The following is a 25,340-nucleotide window of genomic DNA, read 5'->3' as shown; positions in this document are numbered from 1 at the left end:
CTTTGTGGAACCTAGGAGGAAATCAAAATTATCTTTCAAAAGGCGATAAGTTATATAAATATGTGCACAAACAGAAATGTGTCTCTGAAGGTATTAGTTCTGCATAATTTCAGATGAGTAGCTACTAGGCCTCAAAGGAAACAGTGCATCTTGAAATGCTCTGAAGGCTTACATTGGCCAAAATAAGGCAGGACTTTAGCAAAATTAGAAGTAACTTTGTAGCCAACGATGTGCTGTATGTCCTGGTTCCCTTTAATAGCATTAGGCGTTCAAACCATAAAGACTAATCTGGAGAGTAGAAGTTCCTGCTCTCTGCTTTGATCTCCTTCCTCTTGGCTGTTTAAAGCTGACAGTTTGGCTGAATGGCATTCACTGCTTTCATTTGTAAGACATGAGTTTCCTAGTGTTCCGGAGCTAGCAGCTACACCTGTACTGCAGGAATTTACATTGCATTGCTCCAGGATGGCATTGATTTGGGACGGGTGAAATACAAACACAAACTAATTAAAAACTGCATAATGCAGCCCTACAGGAACAAGACAGAAAAACAAATAAATACAACTGCAGCTGGCACGGCAATTGTGCCTCTGCCCCCAAGCAACAGTCTGGTGACACAAAATTATAAACCTTAAAAATCTCACATAATTGCTGTTGATCATTTTGGAGACAAAATGGAAATTATTCTGTTAATTAAGTTCAGACCCATAAAATATTCATAGATAGGTAGACAGACAGACGGACAGATAGATAGAGGCAGATGATTCGTTCTATAGATTTGTGTGCTTGTTCATATAGGCCAGTGTGCATAGCTTCAGCAATGCAGTTGGAAAAGCGCTAAGGAAGAGAGCATCTGTGTATTCGCATTGCTATCAGAAATAAATGTAAGTTGCAACTGAGGTGGACTGATAAAGGATTAGTAAAAAGTCACCGCCGGGGTATCGGAAAAAAAAACACAACCCGATTTATCTTAATTTACTAAAAAAAGGGATGACCATAATTTCTTTTTAAAATTCTCTCTTTCTCTCTCTGAATAAAATAATCTTTGTAAACGCCTTATTAGCTGTTACCTTGAGTACAATCAAACGCTGTAGCTGCTCAGACTTGGATTCCTTCCTGTACTACCTCTACTATGGATATGGGTATGTTCACATTGAGGGAATCGACCAGGTATCCCTGACTGCAACTTTGTGTTTATTTGGACAAACCAAACCATTCGTTTGCACGGCCAGAGGTCTGAAGGCTGCTGTTGCTGTGAATTAAATTTGCAAAAAGAGAGTGAGAAAATTTTTTTAATCGTTTTTTTTTCCCCTTTACCTTTTTTTTTTTTTTTTAACCAGAAATGTTCCTCGGGTTGGGCGTGAAGGGGAGGAGGGGGGAATCTGGCGCTCCAGCGCTACATCACCTCTCCGCCTATAATTGTTTGACACATGCCCTGTTGTCACAAAGTGGGGTTGTTTCCCAGACCCTGCTGGAAAAAAGGTGCAAAGTAATAATGAGTGTTTAACAAGGCTCATAAATCAGGGCTGATGAGAAGAGCTCAGGACGGTCGCAGGGAGGCGACGGGGCCTGGCAGCGGGTGACCAGCGAGGGGAAACCAACGCCAAGGTCCTGCGGAGCCGCAGCCGTGCTACCGGCACCCCCAAAACCAGTACCCGTCGTCAAATGAAACACGGTCCCATGCTAAATCAGATATAATACACTTAATGAAAACTCAGTCAACTGATCCAAATAGTCGACAGTCAGTGCATAATTAGAATCTAGGCGAGATATATTGAATTAATGGATTCAGTTCTGCACAGATGTATCATTAAAATGTATAGGATTGATACTTAACATGGTAGAGTTATTTTAAACTTACACATAAAAAAGACAGCGAGGGGAAAAAAAAAAAAAAAAAAAAAAAAAAAAAAAAAAAAAAGACAGTGAAACTACCTGCTGAGAACAGTCAGAAAATTAGCAACATACGGATAATCTATTTTTTTGGCACTTCCCCCCCCTCCCCCCCCCCCCCCCCCCCCGCACGTTCTTTCCACAGGAAAGAAAATTGAAACAGACTATTAACTGAAGAGATCTTCTTAAATTTCTTCGTCTACTACCGGTGCGAGCTGAAAATCAAGAGAGGATTTGCAAAAGAAATCGTTACCAGGATGTTTCAAAGCAGCCACAGAATTAAATGAAAACTTTTCTTCCCAAGCCACAAACAAGGCGCTTTAGCGATTAAGCCTCCCTTTCTTTTGGTAGGTCTTATTATCAACGCCGCATAAACCCCGAATTTTACTAACAGGTCCATACGCGCGTGTATCTGCAGGCAGAGACGGCGCGCAAACGCGCGTATCTCTGTGGAAATTACACGGGTGAACCGTAGACTAGTAAATGTCTGAACTCCACTCTTAGACTGTGCTCTGCTTAGTGTCCTATTCTCCCCATAGTTAGGTGTCTCCTTTCAACATCTCTGTCATCTCCATTTGAAGATATTTTCAGCGGTTTATCACTGCCATCTCCAGCCCTGCACATTTGCAGCAGGTTATCACAATTGCCAGTCCCCCCTGGCTGATGTGTTGCGCTGATTACCATCAGTGCCCTCAGATATTTGGTGCGGATTCCCAGCACTGCAATATCCACTCTTAGGACATCTGGAGCAGATCAAAATCACTGACTTCATTTTTTTTTTTTTTTTTTTTTTTTTTTTAGTAGAGTCAGTGTTAAAGCTTCACATATCCTCTTCACAAACATACCCTTTAGTCGGTTCCTGCAGAACCAGCCTTTAGTTAAAATTCGGCCAAGCAGCGACCCCTATGTCTGGATTTGCATTTCTTATCGGACCCCCATCTAAACTGATTTGTTAATAATAAAGAGAAAATCTCTTGGCGGTGGATGCATCGCCTTAAGAAACTAGAAGGATCACACTGTCTTAGCAAACTCCTTCTCAAGAAAGGGTCTTTAAGGAGAAGTTTATCTGCCCAATGATCTTTGAATTATTTGAGCGTGGCCATTTAGGTCGATTTACTTTAAACAGTATACAATTTATTTTAAGCGATTACCTTAGGTATAATCACATTATGCCCAGCCCTGCTATCTATTTCTCTCCCGCCTGTTTTCAGATGTGCACCCGCTCTCCAACGGGAAGGTGACTCTGCTTTTCACTCTGAGCCCAAATGCTTTTTTGCTACGTGACTATTTATCGTCTTTAAAAACGCTGTGCGTCTGATGAGTTGGCACCGCACGCCTTTTTGTTAGGTTTTGCTGAAAGTTAAGGAGGCATTCGAGCAACTAAAACACAGATCTCAGAAAGAAAAAAAAATAAAAATAAGAGAGATTTTTTTGCGAAATATATATTTTTAAACAGTATTTTATTTCATCTCTTAACAATTTCAAGCTAATTTATGGATAGCGGGGTTGATCACACCAGCCTTTTTGACTGTTTAGGTCTTGGGTTTAGGGAAAGATTTTCCTGGTGCTTCTGGCAGCTGCTGCTGCTGTTTGTAATTTTCCGTACAGTTTCGTTCTTTTCGCACTTTTGTTATTAAGCTCCTGATATAGGTCTTGTATGGGGGGAAATAAACCCAGAATCTCCCAGACCTTCACTAAACTGATTTTCAAGCTAAGTAGCTTAGTGTAGCACCTCTGGTCCCGGCTTACTTGCACGAGGGGGGGGGAAATTAAAAAGGGCTTTGAAAGGTTGCCTACTAAAGTGACTTAATAAACCGTCAGAAAAATGGGCAACTTCCAATGCAGGAGCAGGAATCGTGTGGTAAGGGATTGGCATTTACTGATCAGGACTGTGCATAATTAATGGCGTTCGCAGGACTCTGCTCATCCTTGCGCCGGGAACTTTGCCGATGAGGAACAAAGCTCTCCTCCCAGCCTTGCAACTTTCCCCCTCCTCGGCGGGTTTCTTCCTTCCTTCTTCCTTCCTCCCTTCCTTCCTTTCTTTCTTTTCTGTTTTTTTCTTCCTAGTTTTTGTTCTGTTTATTTCTTCCCCCCCCACCCCCAAGTCACCGTTACAGGTAACCTGCACTTTGTATTTATTTGCTCTGTTTCCACGCAAGGTGAAGAATAACAAAGTTCTCCCCGAAAAGATGCTAGGCTGATAGAAAAGCAAGTGAGACTTTTTTTTTTTCTTCCTTTTTTTTTTTTTTTTTTTCTCCCCTGAACCGATCTGAGCAGGATGGGGGCGGGTGGGGGAGGGGATGACTCACATTTCTTAAGCCTCCAAGTGGAAACCTTTTCTGGATACACATTCCACCCACATCTAAAGCGCTAAGAAGATTTCGGCAGCGTCGGTGCCTTATCCCACCTTTATTTACCTGCAGCCCTTGTAATGTGACACTTCCATTCGCAAAACACCGCTGCAATTTTCAAGCCCCACTCAGCTTTGTTACGGCGGTGCAGTTTTGTCTGAGGGTCGCTCTCCTGCTTTGAGGGTGAGATTTTGGAGCGGTGGGGGCGGGAGGGGAGAGGTCCTCCTCTCCCTGTTAGACATAGGAAGGGGAAAGCTCGCTATTTCCAACTGTTGGGGGAAGGAAGTTTAACCAACTCTCTGAGACGGAGCGGTTCCCCGGAGCGCGGGGAGGGAAGGGCTGGCCGGGGTTAGAGACATCCCGCAGGGGCGTTTGCAGTGGGGGAGGCATGTCCCCCCGCTCCAGCGGCGGCCGGGACCCGACGGGACCCGAGGTGTGGGGCTGAACCCGTGGCTGCCAGCTGGGAGCGGGGGCGCGAAGCCCCGAGGAAAGGCGCGGACCTCAGGAGCAGGCTCTCGCCCTGGGCTCGAGGAGAGGAGAGAGACACCCGTCCCACCCCCACCCGCCTTCTTCCCTCCCGCCCTCCTCCCCCGTCAAACACTCGCATCCCGAAAAGCAGCGGCCCCTCGCCTCTGCGGCCCCCGCCGCGCCGTCCCTTGAGGAAGGGCTCTGCGGCCCCGAGGAAGCAGAGCTCGGCACAAAGACGGGGTTCCCGGGCGGCGGGGCCGGCGGCGGCGAGGGCTGGGCTGGGGGCGGCCGCTCCGTGCCCCTCCGCGGGGCCGCTCCGTTGCGGCCGGCCGGGCCGGGGGGGGCAGCAGCGCCCTGCCGTGCCCTCTCCGCGCCCGCGGAGCGGCAGCGCCAGCCTCGACGCGGGCTCCGGGCCGGACTCGTGGGGCCGAGCGGCCCCCGGGCAGTCCCGCTGGGGCTGGGAGGGTCGGGTCAGGAAACGCCCAGCCCTCGGCCCGCCGCCCCCCCGCTCCCCGTTTCCCCGAGCGGGGGGGTCGGGAGGGCCCCGGCAGCGGTAGGGAAAGGAAAGTTTGAGGTGCCGGCCGGGCGGTGCCAGCCCCGGAGGGCTACGGGTGAGCCCCGCCACGTCGAGGAAGCGGGCAAGCCCGCGGGCGGGTCACAGCCGTGACAACTCATCTCCTTCAAGGCGGCCGAGTCCCTCGGTCCCTCGCAGAGGAGTCCTTTGTCTCCCGCTGCACCTTCCACTCCGCTCCAAGGGGAAAAGGGGAAGAAGAAGGGAAAGAAAAAAAAAAAAATCCCTTCCTCTAATCGTTGCTGTTAATAACGATAATGGCAACAGCTCCTTTTGGTCCTTTCGCCACCCCCACCCACCCCAGTGAGTTTCCTTTGGTCCCCGATAAAACGGGCGGAGGGAAGTTTTGACAATCTACAAGCCACTCAGCGCCCCCCCCCCCCCCCCGGGGGAGAGGGCTGGGGGTCTTCTGTGCCCCTCGGCATACATGTCGCCGCTGTTGATTTGCGGGATTATTTATTGCTAATATTCTGAGAACTGTCGCAATGCCTCTGATAATTGTCCCTGAGTGTCAATCGGTGGCAGGAGGAGGAGAAAGAGCGGGGGGGGCGGGGGGGGAAGGATCGCTGCGGGTCTTTTTTTTTTTCTTCTTCCTTTTTTAACTAAAGATTCTTCTGGGAAGAACTGCTAGGAGCCTTTTGACTTTCAGCAAAGTTGTGTGTGTGTTCGTGTGTGTGTGGCGTTTGTGGGTTGCTATAGACAGCCCGCAATTATTTATTTATTTATTTATATGCTTTTTTTTTTTTTTTTTTTTTTTTCCTGGTGGTAAATTGTTACAAGTCGCCTGGCTGCAAAGCCCCCTTTTCCTCTCACGGCCACTCTCGTTTGTTCCCGAGTCCAACGACGACAAGGGGGACTCAATGTTAAAGGTGGAAAAAAAACAGCAACACAGTTGTTTTTGTTAAAAGGGGACACACTAAGGCTGCGAAACAGCAAAACCCCAATGTTGGACAGCTGTAAAATCGTGTAGACAGGTTGTCATACAGCAGTGGGGGCTTTTCTGAAAGGAGCCCATTGCTAAACATTAAATACACACACAGCACAGCACAGCAGCTGCGCGGACACACGCACACGCGCGCGCACACACACACACACACACACACACGCAGGCACCGAGGAAAGTGGCCCAGGCTGGGCTGTGCACCACGTGCTGCGCCGAGGGGGGCGGGGGGGCGCGGGGCGGCGCTTGCAGCTCAAGTGGGTGCCAATCAAAACATCAACTTCAAATTGTATCTGAAAGATCAGCCTAGGACCTAAGGGCAGACACATCAGTTGGAGCTCAATTGTTGATCAGATCACATCTAAGGGATTTAGGAGCACAGAAGAGCCGAGATTTGAGGAAAGACACCCCACTGAATCCTTCCACACTCCTCCTCCTCCATACCTAGGTTGCAATATATCTCTGACAGAAAGAAATCAGAACGAAAAAAGAAAATTATCGGCTCGATTTCTGTTCTCTCGCCCTGCCTGCCTCCAGTAAAGAGAGAGGGGGGGAAGGAAAAAAAGAGAGAGAGAGAAAGAAAGAGAGAGAGATCCAGAGAAGCCCGGGTTTGTTCTGCTCCCCTCCCTGGCTGTTCAGGCTCCCTCCTCCCCCTTCTTTTTTTTTTTTTTTGTATCATTCCTTCCTTCCCCCCCCCCATCCCTCCCCCGCCTTTTTTTTTTTTTTTTTTTTTTTTTTTTTTTTTTTATATTTCTGCCGCTTCTGCCGCCGCCGCCAGTGCCGCCGCCGCTGTGCCCGCGCCCCGGAGATGTCCTTCCCCCAGCTGGGCTACCCGCAGTACCTCAGCGCCAGCCAGGCGGTGTACGGGAGCGACCGGCCCGGGGTGCTGGCTGCCGCCGCCGCCGCCGCTGCCGCCGCCGCCGCCGCTTCGGGCCGGCCCGCGGGCGCGGAGCTGGGCAGCGGCTCGGCCGCTGTCACCTCGGTGCTGGGCATGTACGCCAGCCCCTACAGCGCCCCCAACTACAGCGCCTTCCTGCCCTACACCGCCGACCTCGGCCTCTTCTCCCAAATGGTGAGTGAGCGCCGCGCTGCCTCCCGCGCACCCCTCACCCCCCTTCCCCGCCACCCGCGGAGGGAAGGGGAGCGGAGGCCGCGGTGCGGGGGGCGGCGGCGGTGGCGGGTCCCGCCGCGGAGAAGGGAGCGTGTGTGCCGGCGGGTCCGGGAGGGAGGGAGGGGAGAGGGACAGAGGGGCCGGGGGGCGGCGGGCTCCGTCTGCAGGCGCAGCCCCCACCCGCCCCGTCGCTCCAGCCGGGCAAAACTCCTCCGAGTTTTTCTCCTTGGCGCGGAAAGGGCTGAGCGGGGCTCCTGCCTCTGTGTTGTCGGCTCTCCCTAGCAACTCGGCTTCCCCCCCCCCTCTCCTTGTTGTTATTGGTGTAGTTGTTGTTGACGGGTGATATTGTCGGTCCTGTTGTTTCAGTTGGCTTTCCAGCGCGCTCCTCTCTCCGCCCGGTCCTTTTCTTTGCCGCCGAGCTATAAACAGGTTCCGTCCGAAAGGCCAAAGTGCAGTGTCAGTAGCTGGTACGCCCGTTTATTTCAAGACTTTTTCCTTAAGCCCTAAAAATGGCCCGTTCTGTCCCCTGAACTTTTCTTACTCTGATTATGGCGAGTATCACAGATCGGATTTGCATCACGCGAAGGAGGACATCTACATCCCATTATATGCATCGGAGCAGAAAGGGATATTGGCGTTAACTCTGAAACAAATTGCCGTCACCCAGATTGTCCTCGGATCTCTTTTTTCCTTTTCTTTAGAATGTAATGGTTAGAAAGTGAAACATCTTTTTTTTTTTAACTGTTTTTCTCTCTGGTGTCGGTGAAACGTTTTCGTTGCTAGTATCTCCAAATTTCTCGGCGGCGGTACACATAGGTTCCACTTAATTTCTGATCGCCCCTCTTTTCTCTCCCCCCGAAACATAAAAGTGTGAATATTTATAACTGGGCGCATGCAAGGCATAACCTGTGAGGGTTTTTAATATATATATGTAGGCGAGTAGGTAGACAGGCTGTTGAACAAGGGTCGGCATCTGAAAACAGGGAGTCTTGTGCTGCAAACATTTCCTACGAAGGCACATTTAACAGCGTGCGTTTCCTACTTTTTTTAACCTTGATTTTGGAAATGCAGTAAAAGTTGAGACAGAAGCAATGAGTGATTTACAAGTGGCTTCTTCAAAAGAATTCCCAGCAGAGATTACACAAAAAAATATCATTTCAGCAACAATAACAAAAGACAGCGGAATAAAGGGAGTGCAGAAAGCCTACTCTGTAACACATTACAAAAATTACATCGGGCTTCTCTTTGTGTATAAGCTTTGTCTCTGAAATTAAAATACATGTTTCTTTTTAACTGTCTGACAAAGTTAGATCGGTTTCTTCGCGGACATTTTTTGAAGAGGTTCATTTTTAAGGCTGACAAATTTCGCAAGAGTAATACTAAGAATGTATTTCTGAACTAGAAAAAAAAGCGAGATTGTAGTAGAAGCAAGGAAAAAAAAAAAAAAAGAAAACGGCTTTAAACATTAGCTATTTAGGAACAGTTCCCTCTCCTACTTGCAAAGTATCCTGGTATTTTCCTACGGTGATTTATCATGACGATGATATTTTGAAATAAATCCCCAAATTCCTAGCATTTGTAAACCAAGAGCTAAAATATTAAGTTAATATCTGGACAATTTGCGGTAATAATGAGGCCTAATGAGGTTGCTGGAAAGATAAAATGTTATTTACCAAAACACCTGATGGGATAATTTGACTTGCTGTGTTTTACTACTGATGATAAAAAGAATATTGATTGCAAATAAATCACCGTCTCTAAACGCTTGTAAACAATTTGTGTTTGCTCTGCCCAGATCAAAGTAAAACTTATGAGATAAAGTGTCTGCATATCCATATTCTACAATGCGTGGATCAGTTTTCATTCCAGAGTTTAAAGGCTCTTCTAACAGTTAGAAGTTAATGTTTTACACCAGAATCTTGGTGTATGATTTGGGGGGCGGCGGAGGTGTGTGTGTGCAGTTGGCTTGTATGTGGAAAATCTCTTACATTATAAGTGTCTTCGTACTGAAGTTGTGCATTCATCTCCCCAGTCTCGTCTCACGCCAACTCCTTTTAAAGGCAGATCTGGGGCCAAAGAAGAATGCTCTGCATGCATTTGTAATATCCTCCTGGATATTTTGCAGATAAAGGCGACGTTGTGCGCAGGCATTAGTGTGTAACTGTGGTGTAGTACCTGCTTTCTCTGTCTGATAATTTCGAGGGCACAATAAATTGTCTCGCCGAGGCGAATGCGAAGTTGCTGCATTCCCAGCGTTTGATTTGATTTTGTTTGCGGAGAAAATACCATGATGTCTGGCAGAGCCCAGCTTAGCCCCTCTCTTTTCCTTTCCCTGCAAGAAGGGGGGATCATTTGGGAATACCTCTGTCTGATCTAAACGTGAAGAGCCTGGAGCGGGGAGGGCCGAATTTGCCTGTGAAGACCCTTTGCACCGCTCAAAGGCGTATTCCGGCTCCCGGAGTAGCCTATTCAGGTCTGTTAGAGACGCTAACGAGGTAATTGATGTGCTTTTTCCTCTCCGCTTGTCTGAATGTGTTGCAGGGCTCCCAGTACGAGCTGAAAGATAATCCGGGTGTCCACCCTGCTACCTTTGCTGCCCACACCGCCCCCGGCTATTATCCCTACGGACAGTTCCAGTACGGGGACCCGGGGCGGCCCAAAAACGCCACCCGGGAGAGCACCAGCACCCTCAAGGCCTGGCTCAACGAGCACCGCAAGAACCCCTACCCCACCAAGGGCGAGAAGATCATGCTGGCCATCATCACCAAGATGACCCTCACCCAGGTCTCCACCTGGTTCGCCAACGCCCGCCGGCGGCTCAAGAAGGAGAACAAGGTGACCTGGGGCTCCAGGAGTAAGGACCAAGAAGATGCAAACCTCTTCGGGAGTGACAACGAGGGGGACCCCGAGAAGAACGAAGACGACGAGGAAATCGACCTGGAGAGCATAGACATAGATAAAATCGACGAGAACGATGGGGAGCAGAGCAACGAGGAAGAGGAGGAGAAGCCCGAGCTCCTGAGACAAAGCAGTGAAGAGGAGCACTTGGAAAAGGAGAAGGATTTGGCGCTGTCAGGGTCTGAAGGGCTGAAACCCAAAGACGCACTGGCCATGGTGAAGGAGGCGTCTGACAGCAGCACGCGAATCATCAGTCCCGGGGGACAGAACAACTTACAGATGCCATCTCACAGCAAACCCAAGATTTGGTCGTTGGCGGAGACGGCAACCAGTCCCGATGGTGCCCTGAAATCTTCTCCCCCTCCTCCCCCTCCTCCCCAGGTTAACCACACTTCTCCACAGATCCAGCACCCCGCTTTTCTCCCCAGCCACGGACTCTATACATGCCAGATTGGCAAATTTCACAACTGGACAAATGGGGCTTTCCTCACTCAGAGTTCCCTGCTAAATGTGAGGTCCTTTTTGGGAGTAAATCACCACCACGCTGCTCATCACAATCACCACCTCCAGGCCCAGCAACAACCTTCTGTTTTAACAGCAACCCTGGGAGCCCTAAGCAGTGAAAAACCTTCAGAGAGGACCAGTCCCAAACACATAGGTAATGAGCACATCAGGCATCCATCTCTCCCTTCATCCTCAACACATGCACGTGAACTTCTCCTTAAGGAATGGTGTCAGATTCAGCCCTGGTGTAACTGATTGCTTTGAACGGAGTTACAGACAGTTTATCCTAGTGCTCATTTCCACCACCACCCCCCACCCCACCTCCCCCTGAAGCATGTTGATTGCATATATTAGGCCCATTTCATCTGGGCTATTACATTCTCACCCTATACGCCCATCAAATAAGATGAAAATGCAGGAATAGCGCTGTGAAACATATTATTTGAGCTTTGCTTTCCTTCCCTCCTTCCTGACCCTCATCTCCCAATAATTTCAATGACAGTCAAAAGTGTGGCAAGAAAAGCCTGCGTATTCCTTAAATAATGAAAGTAGGGAATAGTGTTGTACACACACACATATCTACACATGTCTGAACAAGGGGGTGAGAGGGAGGTGTGTTCTCTGCTCACTGTTCAGATTTTTATTGTTGTTATTCTAAAATGTTTCTCCTAATTTTTTTTTTTTTTTTTTTTTTCCTTTCTGTCTCCTTCTAGAAAGAGAAAATGCACCAAGGACCGAATCCCCACCTCAGCCGCTAAAATCGCCCTTCCAGCCTGTCCGTGACAAGTGAGTTTGTTTGTTTGTTTTCACTGCAGGAATGTTACTTATGTGAAACAGAGTGTTTGAATAATAAAGACTAATTATAACACCTAATCATCACCATAATAATACAGACAGACAAGAGCAACACAGAAGTTCCTGTAATCTTTTCAAAGTTAGGCTAAATTGCAATTGTAAATAGCCAGCCTGTAACTTTTCTGAAACTTAACAGACCTCAAAGATCTTGTGCTAATTACACCAGTGACAATGATTTCTGTGCAATTAACTAATACTAGGATGCTATAGCAATAGACAAGCAATTATAGGAAAGGATTATCTTTTTTTTTTTTTTTTCCTGAAAGATTGTTACGTCTTTTTTTTTTTTTTTTTCCCCCTCCCTTCCCCCCTGCAGCTCTTTGGCTCAGCAAGAGGGAACACCGAGAATTTTAACAGCTCTCCCTTCCGCTTGATTAAATGGTTTGGTGAAAAAATATTACAGAGACTGGTATTAAGGACAGAAAAAAAAAAAAAAAAAGGAAACGATATAAACGACTCCCATCAATCTCTTTTTGCAATAAGGTGGTGCAAATCCATAAAAGCGATTACACAAATCTGTAGATGGATCTCCTTCTTCATTGTACCATTTCAGGTCGTGTTATTCTAACCATTCTTGGATTATTTGTTTGGTAAATGTTTCCCATGTGTTTGTGTTTTTTCTGTATATAGAGTGATTTCAGATTGTAAATAGCGCGTCAGCAAAACTTGTCTAAATCATATATTTTTGTCTAATAAACTAAATGAAATTACGAGCTCTCTTCAGGTATGTGTTCTGTTGCTGCAGATCTTATACATATATTACAAATCTATTCAAACATTTAAAATTTGTTTTCTAAAAAGCCAAGTCTCTTTGCCTTTGGGTAACTGAAACTTAAAATACCAAATCCAACCTTTTAATGACTCTGTTATCTATTTTGTCGAAAACAATCTGTGAGCTTCCCTTTTCATACACATAAATCTAAGAAGCTGAGTGAAGCTGGTTCTTGACTAGTAAAATGAACGTTTTCAATTGTGATGAGTCAGACGTGCTCCGTAGTATCCATTTTCCGAACATAAATGGACCTGAACTTACACTTATGGTATAAAATACATACCTGAAAATGAAAGGGACAAGTTTTCTCACAGTTCCCTAGTGTATAACTTTGCTGTCCAAACCGGTTCCTAAATTGGATCAAGAGCTTTAGTGCGTTGGTATACATTCCGACCGAAGCCGAAAAAAGCCAAGAGATTAGGAGATAGAATTATTTGTAACGATTTACGCTTTAAGTAAAAACAGAGGAAATATGACTGTGAAAGATTTTTCCCTGTGAGATTAAGCACAATTTTAGGAGAGAAAAAAAAAAAAAAAAAAAAAAAAAAAAGGCAGCTCTTGCACTTCCCAGAAGAAAGTTCTGCGATTCCGATCTGTTGGTTAAAAAGAGACTGAGAGAGACAATCTATCGGTTTATAAAGGCATTAATCTTCCGGAGACGGTCCGTTAAAATGTGTAATATTTTGAGTGTTTACTTCTTTTTTCTCCTAAATGAGAACACTAAATGAGCATTGAGGTGCTAATAAGATACCAGATGGTTGTTGATGGTGGAAAATGGAAAGAAGCAGCTGGGAAAGTCATTAAGAAATAATGTGGTGACGCCCTATCCAAACTGAACCAACCTCAAAGCAGGACTTGTCGGAAACAAAATGAGATTTTCAAATAAAATATTAATAAAATTCTTGTCCGAGATCAGAATATTGATCTTGATTTAGCTGCAAAATCATCGCGAGCAAAGAGGGGTCTCGGTAAACTGTCGCTTAGAGATCTGTTGACAAAGCAGCAGAGGCGGTAGGCTTCTACTTTTTGCGTTTTTCAGATGGATCAGAGGAACAGATCAGTCGAAATAGATTTTGTGCGGGGTAGCTGAAGGGCTGTCTCTGAAAAGAGACTTATTTTGACATCCTGCGGTTCCCAACATAACACCAATTAGTTTGCTTTCTGACTTTTAGTTGTTCTGTTTTTCCTAAATCACAGGCAGTCCCGAGTTGGTATCGGTTCCAACAGGAGAGTATATTACAGTTTTAACCAAACCATAATAACCTAGCTTTCAGTGAGGAAAAGGGAGAGCGAAGACGTCTTTAAAAAGAAAAAAAAAAAAAAAAGAAGAAAAAAGACTTCACGCCTGTAAAGTCAAACGGCGCGTCAGATGAGTGCTGGTGTAAACCTGGTGGAATTGCTTTCTCTTTCCTCTCAATTCCAAGGAAATAGCTGCAGCCCCGCACCGGCTGCCCCTCGCCCCCCTTGGGCCTGGTTCCCAAATTCCTCGCTGGCGGCGCAGCCGGCCCCGAGCCACCCGGCGGTGCGGGGTGTCGCCTCCGCCCGGCCCCGGGCCCTCTCCGCCACCCGCCCGACTGCCACAGGCGGGCACCGCTGCTCCAGAGGCGGAGGTGGCACCTAAAGGGCGCGCAGCGGTGCGCTGCGAGGCGGAGCGAACGCGGCGGTGCCAAGAGGGCTCGGGAGGCGAGGCGAGGGGAGCGCTTTGCGGCACGGTAGCGTCAGAAGGGGCTTTAACTGTGGCGAGCACAGGAGTGCGAGTGCGCGCGTGTACGCGCACCATCCGCTCCGTGTGCGCCGGCGGAGGGCTGCGCCGAGCCGAGATGCGCGGAGCCGAGCGGAGCCCAGCGGCGGGGCGCGGGCCCGGTTTTGGGCAGGCTCGCAGCGCCCTCTGTGGGCTGCGGGCGGCGCCGTCCCCGCGCCCGGCGCGGCGGCAGCCGGAGGTGCCGGCCCGCAGCTCTGCTCCGCCGGGGGTGGGGGTTCTGCCCGCCTTTAATTCAGCCAGAAAGCCAGCAACGTCCTCCGGAGGGTGCTTCCAGTTTTGATTACCCTCCGGAGAGTGATAATTCCCACTAGTTATCTGGTTGGCAGTTTTCCGCCTTTGGAAGCCTCAGCATCTCTGCTGCAAAACTTGATTTTATTTTTCTTTTTTCATCTGCTTGTTTGAATTTCCCACCCTCCTTCCTCCCAGTAATACCAACAGTTGTGATGGCTCCCTCCCCAGCCAGCTGAGGGGGTTACGGCGGGGGTGACTGAAGCCCCGCGGGGTCAGCGCCGCGCCAGCGCCGTCCACCGCCTCCCCCCACGGCGCCCGGAGGCGTTTGCCGGGGACGGGACGAAGGAGCCTGTTCCCGGCTCCCGCCTCCCGCCGGCGGCTGGCGAAGGCGGCGGGGGGCGGCCCGGGGCGCGGCGGCGGGAGCAGCGCACCCGGGTCCGCGGGCTGCCTGCTCCGACGGAAGGTGCTTGAGCCGCTTGCAAAGTTTCTGGAGAGGAGCGCAAGTGGCTTCGCCCTAGAGAAGCCGAAAAGTAGTAAAGGCAGCTGCAGCACCCAGCTGAGAAACGTCGTGTCGTCCAAGCGAGAAAAGCTCTCGCGTGGGTGGGTGCCTAAGCGCCCGGCAGCCCCCGGGGGCTGCCGCCTCAGCCGAGCTGTCACCTGGAGGAGAGAGTGAATGTCGTTTGTTTACGGAGCCTTGGGAGGCGCCGCGCTTAATCGGCGGCTGCCGGTGCGGCGGGGTGCGGAGCGCGGTGCGGAGCCGGGCGAGATGCGCACACGGCGCCCCCGCCCGCTCCCCGCCGCCGGGAGCCCCCGCGCCCCGCCGCAGTTTTAGGAAGGAGCGGGGGCTCCATATTTCCTAGGTTCCGCTTGTCACGTGAGCCGTGCTAGGAATGATCCTTTACGTCACCCTGACAGGAAAATAATTTGTAGTTTTCCTGTCATATTTTCCACTTTCATTGAGACCCACCCTGGCAGATGTATACCAGCAAATACCAGAGGGTAGGGAGAATAATAAAAGAGAAGCTTAAGCTAAACGATTTGCCTTAATTGGGAATGCTTCGAGCTGATAAGAGTAAATTGGAAAGTCCTAGTTTCCTACTCTTTTTTTTTTTTTTTTTTTTTTTTTTTCTCCTGCGATGACGGTACCCGAACCTGATAAATAAAGTCAATAGGAAAATTTGCATTGAATCGGGTGGCAGCTACATCGAGTAATGCCTCTTTTAGAACAACAGCCGAGCGCCAAGATACATTTTCGTGCTGTTTAAAAGGGTGGCAGAAACCACTTTTCATACATGTTTGCATAATCCTCCATCCTCCCTCAGTAAAAATTGTCTCCCTGTCTTGTTTCCGTTATTATTTACTTAGTATTAACAGAAGAATGGCAGAAATCTGTGAAGAAAGGACATGGAAAACTTGATATAAACTCGAGTTCAGCAAACTCCGAAATTAGCAGTTGCCAGAACACACTAAAAGCAAACGGCAGCTTTACGGGGATTTGGCTTTGTCACAGAGACGTAGTTATGAAACGTGCTCATTGGTATGCATGCCTCATTTTTTATTCTTTTTCTATTTTGTTCTGGAGAAGAAGTCTATTTTTAACTGGGGAAAAAAAAAAAAAAGTCCGGAGAAAGGGAACAAGAAAATTAGTAGGGTGCATGTGCTTAAGCTGGCTCGTTCCTATGATCGCTATCGTTCCCGGCTCCCGTCACCCCTTTTTGTCGCACTGGTTGAGTTTTTGACGCGCCCGCTCCGCGAGTTGAAGAGCCCCGGAGCCAGCAGCGGGGCCGCCCCCGGGGCGCGGCTGCGCCCACCCGCCGGGTCCCGCCGGGAGCCCCCCACCGGCCCTCGCCGCGGGGCTCGTCAGATCGCCCCGTAACTTTCCTTGTGTGACCACGTTTCCACACACCGCGCCCCCCCAGCCTTTTTTTTTTTTTTTTTCATGGGCGCCGATCAATTATTCACAAGCACATTTATCTCCCCTGCAATATGGAGAATTCATATTCATATCTCTGTTTTAGTGGCCTGACACTGATTAATGTAATATGCACCGCGGCTCCGAGCGTAGCCCCGCTCTATGAATCATGCACTATAAAGTTTCAATCGCCCTTGTAGATGAGACTATTACAAAGAGCGCAGAGCGGCGGGGGTGGGGAGGCGGGGGCCGGCTGGAGACACGGGTCTTCGCCGCTGCCGGCCACCGGCCCCGTGTTGAACAGGCTCGTATTGAAATAACCCGGCGACGGATGGGGGACAATGCGGGCCCGGCATTAGTTCCGCCCCGCGGGGCTCCCGCGGCCGCAGCTCCCCCGCCCCGGCCAGCCCTGGCCGCCCACCGCCGCCCCACGCCGCCTCCCCGACCCCGGAGAAGGGGCTGCCGGGGCCCTGCTTCGCCCCACGCCCCCCTCGGCCAGGCGGAGGTGGGAAAGGCCGCGCTGGGCCGCCTCGCCCCAGAGGAGAGGTGCTCGCCCCCCTCGCGGCGGGCTGGGGCAGACCCGGGGTGTGCCCTGTCTGGCCTACGGGGCCCAGCCCGCCGGCGGGCCTGGGCGTCGCGGCGGAGGCCGGGCGCCTGTGTCTGTGTCTGTGGAGGGAAGGCGTTAAAGGGAGTCTCCACCGCCTGGCTAGTTCCAGTGTTGTTGTGGGTTTTTTTTTTATTATTTATTTTTTATATTTTTATTTTTTTAATTCCCAAATGCCCTTAAAAGGCGAGGTGTAAAGACTGGCCAGGGCTGGCGGAGGCATGCTGGGCAGGCTGTCGGCACACAAGCAGCGCAGGGGAAGGGCCGATGAGCGATACGTGCTCTGCGAATGGGAGCCTCAAAACATGGGCCCTGGCACGTGTCCTCCTTCCCGCAGCCTCCGGTGCAATTCGGGGGTGAGGCTCCCCCCCCATCTCGGTGGCCACCGTGCGCCCAAGTCCTGCATTTGGTGCTACCTGCCTCCCTGCAGGCCTGCCGCCTGCGTGCCCCAGACCCTCACGTGCCACCCGCAGGCCCCGAAACCCAGCTGTCGGCTGTGGGTCTGGCCGCCGTGGCCTCAACCAGCCGGGGCAGGTCCTGCCAGCCTGCGGGAAGCGGGAGGCAGACGTGGAGCCACACCGTGCGGGACCGCCGGTCCGCTTCTGCAAGGAACGGTCACGGAGGTGGCTGGCAGGGCCTGCGCCCGCCATCGGCTTCACGGGGGCTGCAGTGAGGAGGGACGTGGCGCCCGATTCCAGGCTTCGAGCCGCCAAGTTTTACGTTTCAGCAGTAAATCTTACCTGGGACTAGCAAATCAAGTAAAACACTGGAACATGTAATAAACATGGCCTGCGTGGCGTGTTTTCCAGTGAAAAGTTACAGAAACGGCTCCTGGCGAGGTTGGTGTTCCCCATTGTGCGGTGCCCCCATGCAGTGCCGTTCATAGCTTGCCCGTAAAACCAGCCATGTGGACAGGAATCGCTGGAAGTACCAGGAGACTGAAAACCCCATAGAAATAGGTATTCAAAATTTAAGACTTCGAAAATATGAGCTCTTAAAACTAAACAATGTACTTCTGTGAGGAATTAATTTACTCAAGTCCCGTCATCGTTATTAATATTAGTTTTGGCTTCTCTTTGTGCATGTGAAGAGAATACGTACATGGGTGTTTGTAAAAAAAGTGGAAAAAAATACATGTTTTATCTGTTTTTACTTACTTTAATTAGCATTAAAGACATCCTTCACGTCTGATAGCCATAGTTGCTTCCCAACACGTTCCTTGGGAGTCAAGCTAATGCAGAAATGCAAACACAGGGCACACACCAAGTCCTGGTAGTGCCTCTCCTGAGAGAATAGAAAGTGCCGGCGTAAACTCCGTGCAGAATTAAAGGCGAGTTTAAAAAGTAACATTTATTTTTATTCCAGATTTATGGCTGACCCGTAGATAATTAAAGGTTTTATTTTGAGCTGTTGGCCCCACACAATACATTGTCCTTTGTTGCTGCGCAAGTAGCGCTTTCCCTGTGCTGCCTACGGTTCAAAAACAATGAAGCAATCCATTTATTTTGTTGGTCAATTGTAGCACAAAGTGAGGTGGTCAGTGTGGAAAGTTTATCACTGTCTTGTCCCTTTGGAGGAGGCAGAGCATTCACACACCCTCTGCCCCAGTACACAAATGTCAGTCTTTTTGCAGGCTGCTGTTTTCCTTTTGAAGATGCCGATGGTGTCTCTGATCCACTAATCCATTTATCCAGTTTCATGAGTGCATTGGCTGAATACGCTCACAATAGCCTTGCCCAGCTGGAAACAAGAAGTCAGTGAGTGCAGCCGGCACACCCACCAATGCCTGACACCAGTTTCGGATGAGGCTCGAGTGCTTGTCTCAAAAAAAAAATCCCCATCCCAACCCAAAACAAACCCCCCTGGAGCCCCCAACCTGCCACAATGTGCCCAACAATGTGATCCTCCCCTCCCTGAGAACAGAAATATTTTTAGCACCATCTATAGTGTGCTACAGGGCTGTATTATTTTCATGATATTTGGCTGTGTCAATGAGGGTTGAAACATGCTTGAGGAAAAAAAATGCCTCCGGGACTCTGTGAACAAGTGCACATTAAAGAAACTGGTCAGTTGCTGCCAAGGGGGAGGGGGGCACGGGAGAGGCAGCGGGCAACGGGCTTCCATTTGTGTTTGGTGCTGTGCTGTTACTTGCCAGCTTTTTATTACATTTTAAATGTATGTTTAATTACCAGTGTTATTGGTAATAACAGAATGTTTGAAAATATTAAATACATTTGTGAGCTTGTGTGAAAAAGAAGTTAAAAGGTGTTCGGTGCACAGAATGTTAAAAAGATCTCACAATGAAGTGATTAACATTTTTATGAATAAAATTAATCACGCATTAACTCTGCAGCTCAATACATCTGAATGCCAAATGTTGCACAGCAGCCCTTTCCCCTAAACCCAAGAATTTTGGATGCAGTATTGACCCACATCAAACACTCGTCTATTAGTAATGGCAGTGTAGTTATGAGAAGATATTTTAATAATGTACATTTACATTTGAGGCAAGCAAATAAAAGGGAGAAAATAAATTTGGACTATTTTGTCAGGATTTGTGAGGACTGGTAGGCACATAAAATACATTAGGAAGCAGTCAATAGGGGCAACTGTTTGGAGAAAAACGAAGTTTATGTGGCGCTCACAGAGGCAAACAGCAAAGTCACCGTAGTAAACAGATTCCAGTACATTGCGCTTAGCTCTCCTTGGCTCTTATTAGCGTGCTCATTGTTCTGGGCAAAGCTTATTAGGTTTTAAGATGGGAGCTTACCATTATTAAAATATCCACTGTGTCAGATAATAAAATGTGATCTCTCTCTCTCTCCCTCTCTTTTCCTCTGTGTGTGTGTATCTCCGTGCGCGTGCGTGTGTGTGTTTTCTAATCTCTTGCCACTGTGGTTTTGGGATTATTCCAGCAGGCTGTACAAAGGGAAGCAAAAGCATCTGAAGTGTCACTCTACAGCTGTGGCAAAGTAACAGAATTTCCATTTTGTTGATGCTCCCAGCACATGTGTGCAGCAGAAGGTGATATCAAAGGAGCCGTTCTTCCTCAGTTCTGCACATTATTTTTCACTGCTGTGGCGAATCTCTCTGAGCTCCGTGAACCAATAAAACAACGGTCCCTGTTTGAGTTGATATATTAATATTTACTGAGGATTTGCAAGGTCGGGGCTAAATGTCAGCAGATTGCTGGGGCAGTACTGTGGGGAATAATTAAACAAATCTCACAGCAGTTCAGCCTCCTAACGTCTTTATTAATCTTTTTTTTTTTTTTTTTTTTTTCCCCTTTCCTGAAACAGTACACTGAAATACTGCTTTTTAAACCTTAGTGAAGATTTGGGAGAAGTTTAATAATAAAATCATGGATTGGAAGTATTTGTTTTTGACAGTTTCTTGGCCCACTTGCCCACAGATGTTAGTTAGTTGTGAAGGCTATGATGTGTGAATTATCACCAAGCTGCTGGGATTCTCACCTGCCTCTCCATCAAATTCATCTTGACCAGTGTGCCAAGCACAATAATATTGCTGCTATAAATGGAGACCCAAATTGGCTTCATTAAGTAGTGGGTCCCCTTCTCTAAGGGAAGAAGCTGGAGGACCCCAATTCAGTATGCATGTCTCCCTTAACGTGATTATAGCATGCACTTTAGTACAACTTAGACAATTCTCTTTAATAAGCTTCATAATTAGTGTTGGGATGCCTCATTACAAGTCATTGCCTGTAGCAGTCCTAGGCCAAACAGCCCTTCTCAATCTGATTTATTTTATTTATTTTTTTTTTTTTTTATCAGGCAGCAGGAGCTGTCTAGAGCTTTTTGTTTGTATAATGGGGACTTGCATTAAGCCCCCAGTGTAAAAATACCACAAGGAAATTAATTGCTTCTGTGCAGATTCACCACAGATGTGTCCTGTTATGGGGAATGGTATATATCTGACATTGCTATACTGCAGTGTGCTGGGAGAAAAAAAAAGTCTGGAAAAATCTACAAATGCAAACATATTACCATCCATATAGATTCCTTATGTTGTAACTGAAAACAAGGAGATTTTTAAAGTGTGTCAGAGCCTTCAAGCCGTTTTTGAAATAAAGTGGATTTTTTTTTCCGATTTTTTTTTTTTTTTTAATATTTAAAACCCACTAATAAAATACACATGGCCACATATTCTGTTTGGTACTGGCTGATAAATGTGCTACTTAAAATAACACACACGAGGAGTGCGGTGACTCAACGCAATAAGAAGGCTGACACACAAAGCCGCCCTCAAGGTCAGTGGTTTGTTATCTATCACTGTTGGTCAGGTTGTGAATCACAGCTGCAAGTTTCAGCAAGTTAAGGGGAGGAGGAGCATTTAGAGTGCTTGCCCTGTGGAAAAGAAAAGCTGAGCTGGTGGTTTGTTAGCTGCCTCTGAACATCACCCTGCAGCTTCTGGGTAATGCCCATTCCCCTGTCACTAAAGCAAAGCTGGAAAGTGCCTTGATCCAGATACGAGCGCTTTGATTTACTTGTTAGAATTCAGGTGGAAGGGTTTAGGGTTAGCAAGTCCACCACTGCAGAGCCTTGTAGTACTGCCCTTTCATTATTTATATTGATTTCTTTCAGCTCAATCATTGTAAACTTTGGTTTTGTCTTTGGGCTGATCCCTCTGATACAGTTGCATTTGCCTAGTGACATCACTATTGATAATTGAATATTAACAATTCACCTCACAACAGTTACAGGAATAAAGACTTGCTTAGAATAACATGATGTGGGAGCTGTGGCATTTGGCTGGAAGTAACTATTTGCATTCTTCATGTGTGACTGTGAAGGGGACTCCTCCATCTATTAATTCTAGGTGCTACAAAATGAAAAAAAGAAAGCCAGCAAGCATCTCCTTTACTCAAATTCGGGATGTTGTCTGTCTGATAACAATACAGTAGCTGAAGTAATAAAACTGTTCTAGTAATGAACCTCCACTGAATTTACATACAAGAAGCACTTCACAGGCCTTAATAAATGTATCCGATAAACTTGATTTCAAGAAAATCCATACGTTAACTGCAAGCAACGGTGGGAACATGTAAGTTACATAAACAGATCAGATCAGTGTTCAGTTTTGCCACACTGCACTTCAGAGGATCTTTTACCAGCTGTTTCAGAGCAAAGGGCAAGATAAACTGCATAATTACTACACAAAGTAATTTTAAAATAAGTTGTTTTTTTCTCTTTTTTTTTCATTTTCATCCATCAGCTTTTGATTCTACTATGATGGTAGCACTTTGCTCAAATATATGCATTTTACCTTTTTTTTAGGCTATCAAAGAGCAAAAGGCTCAGATTCATAATCCCATGGGAAGTGATTATTATTTTTCTGTGCCTTGCAATAGCAGTACCTGGAATCCTCTTGAAAATGACTCTGTATAACATAGAAGAAAACCCTGGTCCTAGAACAGGTGAAATTGTACTAGATGATATCTGCACAGAATGTAACAAAGAAACACTGCCTCTGTGAGACTGGCGAAGGATGGAGGCACAGAGATAGAGAAGTGGTTTCCCCAAGATGCCTGCTTTGTTTATGGCAGAAGTGAGAACCTGAGCCTGAGAATTAGGGTTTTCACTTGACAGAGACTCAGGTGTAATGGGATGTTTCAGAGATTTACAGTGACTGCAGGTGAGTGGCGGAGCCAGAACTGGTGCTGTTAAACTGCATCCACAGCCTCATAATATATTCACCACAGTGTCAACTCCCATGATGTCATTGGAGACATTTTGACTCTCATATCTGAATTTACACACTGAAATCCATTCTTAGTTACGTCAGTGAAAGCAGTCTGGTATTTACAGATGATGCTTATTCTCGCTGAAGTCAACAGAGTGGCTTGCCCTAGAAAGGGTTACAATTGTAAGGAAGGCCTTAAGATCAATGTTGTTTTGGGTTTTTTTAACTTAAAAAAATATTTTAAAATTAATCCATGTATTTCAGTGGTTAAAAATTGATTGAGGAACCTACTCTTGGTCTCTTCAGTTTGAAAAACATGTTGTATATTTAGAGTAGCAATCTAACCTACAAAATGATGCAACATTTCAGAAAATTTATAAGCAGGTTTTTTTATGAACAAATTTCTAAAAATGCTAGGCAAAACCTTCAAGTTTTTGAATAAAAGGATAAATAATTTACATGCAGAACTATATGTAAAACAAGATAATTTTTAAAACTGTAAAATTAGTTTCAAAAGAGATGTTAAACCATGAAAAATACTGTTTTGTAAAGTGAGATTATGATAAATCTATCCATATAAGTGGTTCTCCTATACAGAGAGGAAAAGGGAAAATGGATACTTTCTTCATCTGAGACAGGCATGTTTTAGGTTGTGTGAGGGAGCAGGAGACTTATGAGGATGGATTTGGCAAAAATACTTCACTGCTGCTCTGAACATCAGCAGTTTGGAATCTGTTTGGGAATATGAATTAAATAATACTGATAAATGCCACAGAGGACAAAGTTTTTACTAGAGGGAGGTTTTAAGAACAAAAGAGAACAAAACAGGATGTCATTTTGAAAAAGAGAGTGGGATACAATGAAGACAAGTAGTGGTGATGGTGCCTCTGGTAGAATTAAAATATAGAGTAGCATGCTAACGGAAGAGATTAATGTCTTTTGAGGGGAATGGGATATGGAGGTGTACAACCTGTGTGTCTCCCGTGGCTTACTTTCCAGAACCTTAAGGGAATAGTGATGCTTTAATTCAACATCTCCCTTTGGAGAGGAATAACTCGAGGGAACATATAAAATCCTTCTCAAGTTACATTTTCTCTGCAGTGATCTTCTTACTAACTTTACAAGAAATGAAGGCGGTAGAACAGAGGAGGAAGCGGAAACCAATTCATGTCACCAACTACTTTTTTAAAATTTATATGACTTTCTACTATTGTATATGTGTGTGCATGTGTATGTTAGAGAGTGAAGAAATTATTCCCCCAGGCCTTGCTCATAAGGGCCACTCTGTGAGTCTAAGTGATTACATGTGGACAAGAGGTAAGAGGAGATGATTTACTGTGAACACAGGAAATTTGTATACTTCTGGTAATCTGTGGTAAATCCACCAGGAAGCTAATGAAGTCTGATCTTGCCTTACATTTTGTGTGGCTGCTATCAGGGTATGAGGATGCTCTCAGAAAGTGTGAAAGCTGAGTTGCTGGCCTCCTTGAAATGCCCAAACACATGGCTTTCTTAGGTAGGACAAGTCCTACAGTCTGCCTAGGCCCTCTCTTACCAATTGATTCAAGGTGTATGTAGGATCAGAGGAGCAGAATGGAAGTGCTGTTCTTGCCAACAAACTTGTCCCTCTTGACTGCTTTTCCATTGTAAGTGGTGCGTTCATGTTCTTGGTCTCACTAAGCTATTGGTTTATTGGTTTTGCCATCTTTTTTTTTTTTTCCCCCCCAAAAGTAATGTTTTGCTTATAGTACTTGAGCGTTTGTTTGGTAGCCTCTTATTGGCTTTGAGAAAATAATTCAGCTTTCTCACACCTCTGTGGAAAGTACCCTTTGATAGTACATGATATCTATGCCCGCAGTACAGGTCTTTGGGGTCTTGGGTACAATCACCAATATAAAATGCAAGGGTTCTGACCTGCATCACTGGCAAGTGGCTCTTATCTTTGAGAGCCACAGTCTGCTCAGTCTCTCCAGACAATAAGCACTCATAGTTCTGGGCTCATTGACCATGGATGTGGCTTCAGTCAGTTGTTTCTGGAAGGCTGTGACTGGAGGCCATTTGTATAAGTGTTCATTGGTCATCTTCATCACCTTTTGTCAGGGTCTTTCTCTGGCTTCAAGACTTTTATTTTGGTTCTCTCTTTCTTCATCCTCCCTTTCAAATAATATTCTCTTATTTGTTTTTCTGTATCCTCTCAGCAGGTAGGAGGTTTTCCCTTGGTTGCTGCAAGAATAGGCTGCTGTCAGCAGACAGACTGACCATTCTGTTGTCTACCACAGACTTCAATGTCTGCCTACCTCTACTCTTGCTTTCCTCTCCAAACTGAAAACATTCTTCTCCCCCCTTATTTGAAAAAATGACACTTTTAAACTTCATGTGAAACTACAAGGAAAAAAAAAAATCATTCCACACTGAATACCAGCCTCCATTATCCCTTTACACCAGAAAACATACTCAACTCACTATTGAGGGTATACAGATGCCATTTTACTGAACTTTTGGGACAGGGTGAGCAATGGGATGCTGCTCCCAAACCATTACTACAAACATCACAGCCTGTCATCCTGGCCAGTCTTCTGCTAGTCTTGATCCAAGCAGAGGAATACAAAAATACTGCTGTTTTGCCTGACAGAAGCTGCTCCTTATATCAGTTTCAAAGGATGACAGAAAAATGCTGGCTGTGCACCTCCTAGTCAGAAGTACAATCTCTCATATCCCTCATCCCAGGGAGAACTTTTACACTTGAGAGTCATGTCTTTCGTTGGAATGAG

The 25,340-nt window shown here is 46.9% G+C and overlaps 1 protein-coding gene across 1 annotated transcript; it reads left to right on the top strand.

Annotated features, from left to right (window-relative positions):
* Positions 1 to 6,537: 6,537 nt before the first annotated feature.
* Positions 6,538 to 12,299, top strand: IRX1 (iroquois homeobox 1). The gene is made up of 4 exons (XM_074824258.1): positions 6,538 to 7,292; positions 9,873 to 10,887; positions 11,447 to 11,519; positions 11,905 to 12,299. Exons 1-4 carry the CDS (start codon positions 7,029 to 7,031, stop codon positions 11,960 to 11,962), a joined length of 1,410 nt encoding a protein of 469 aa, XP_074680359.1. The 5' UTR covers positions 6,538 to 7,028; the 3' UTR covers positions 11,963 to 12,299.
* Positions 12,300 to 25,340: the final 13,041 nt, after the last annotated feature.

The sequence above is a fragment of the Strix aluco genome, chromosome 1 (assembly GCF_031877795.1).
Source record: "Strix aluco isolate bStrAlu1 chromosome 1, bStrAlu1.hap1, whole genome shotgun sequence".
In the NCBI taxonomy this organism is placed as follows: Eukaryota; Metazoa; Chordata; class Aves; order Strigiformes; family Strigidae; genus Strix; species Strix aluco.
The sequence above is the reverse complement of the archived record's forward strand: the minus strand, read 5'-3'. Positions and strand labels throughout refer to the sequence as shown.

Excerpts from the sequence above, each read along its gene's own strand:
- IRX1 (XM_074824258.1), top strand. The coding sequence starts at position 7,029 with ATGTCCTTCCCCCAGCTGGGCTACCCGCAGTACCTCAGCGCCAGCCAG. Across the intron at positions 7,293-9,872 it reads TCGGCCTCTTCTCCCAAATG|GGCTCCCAGTACGAGCTGAA; the intron begins GTGAGTGAGCGC and ends AATGTGTTGCAG. Across the intron at positions 11,520-11,904 it reads TTCCAGCCTGTCCGTGACAA|CTCTTTGGCTCAGCAAGAGG; the intron begins GTGAGTTTGTTT and ends TCCCCCCTGCAG.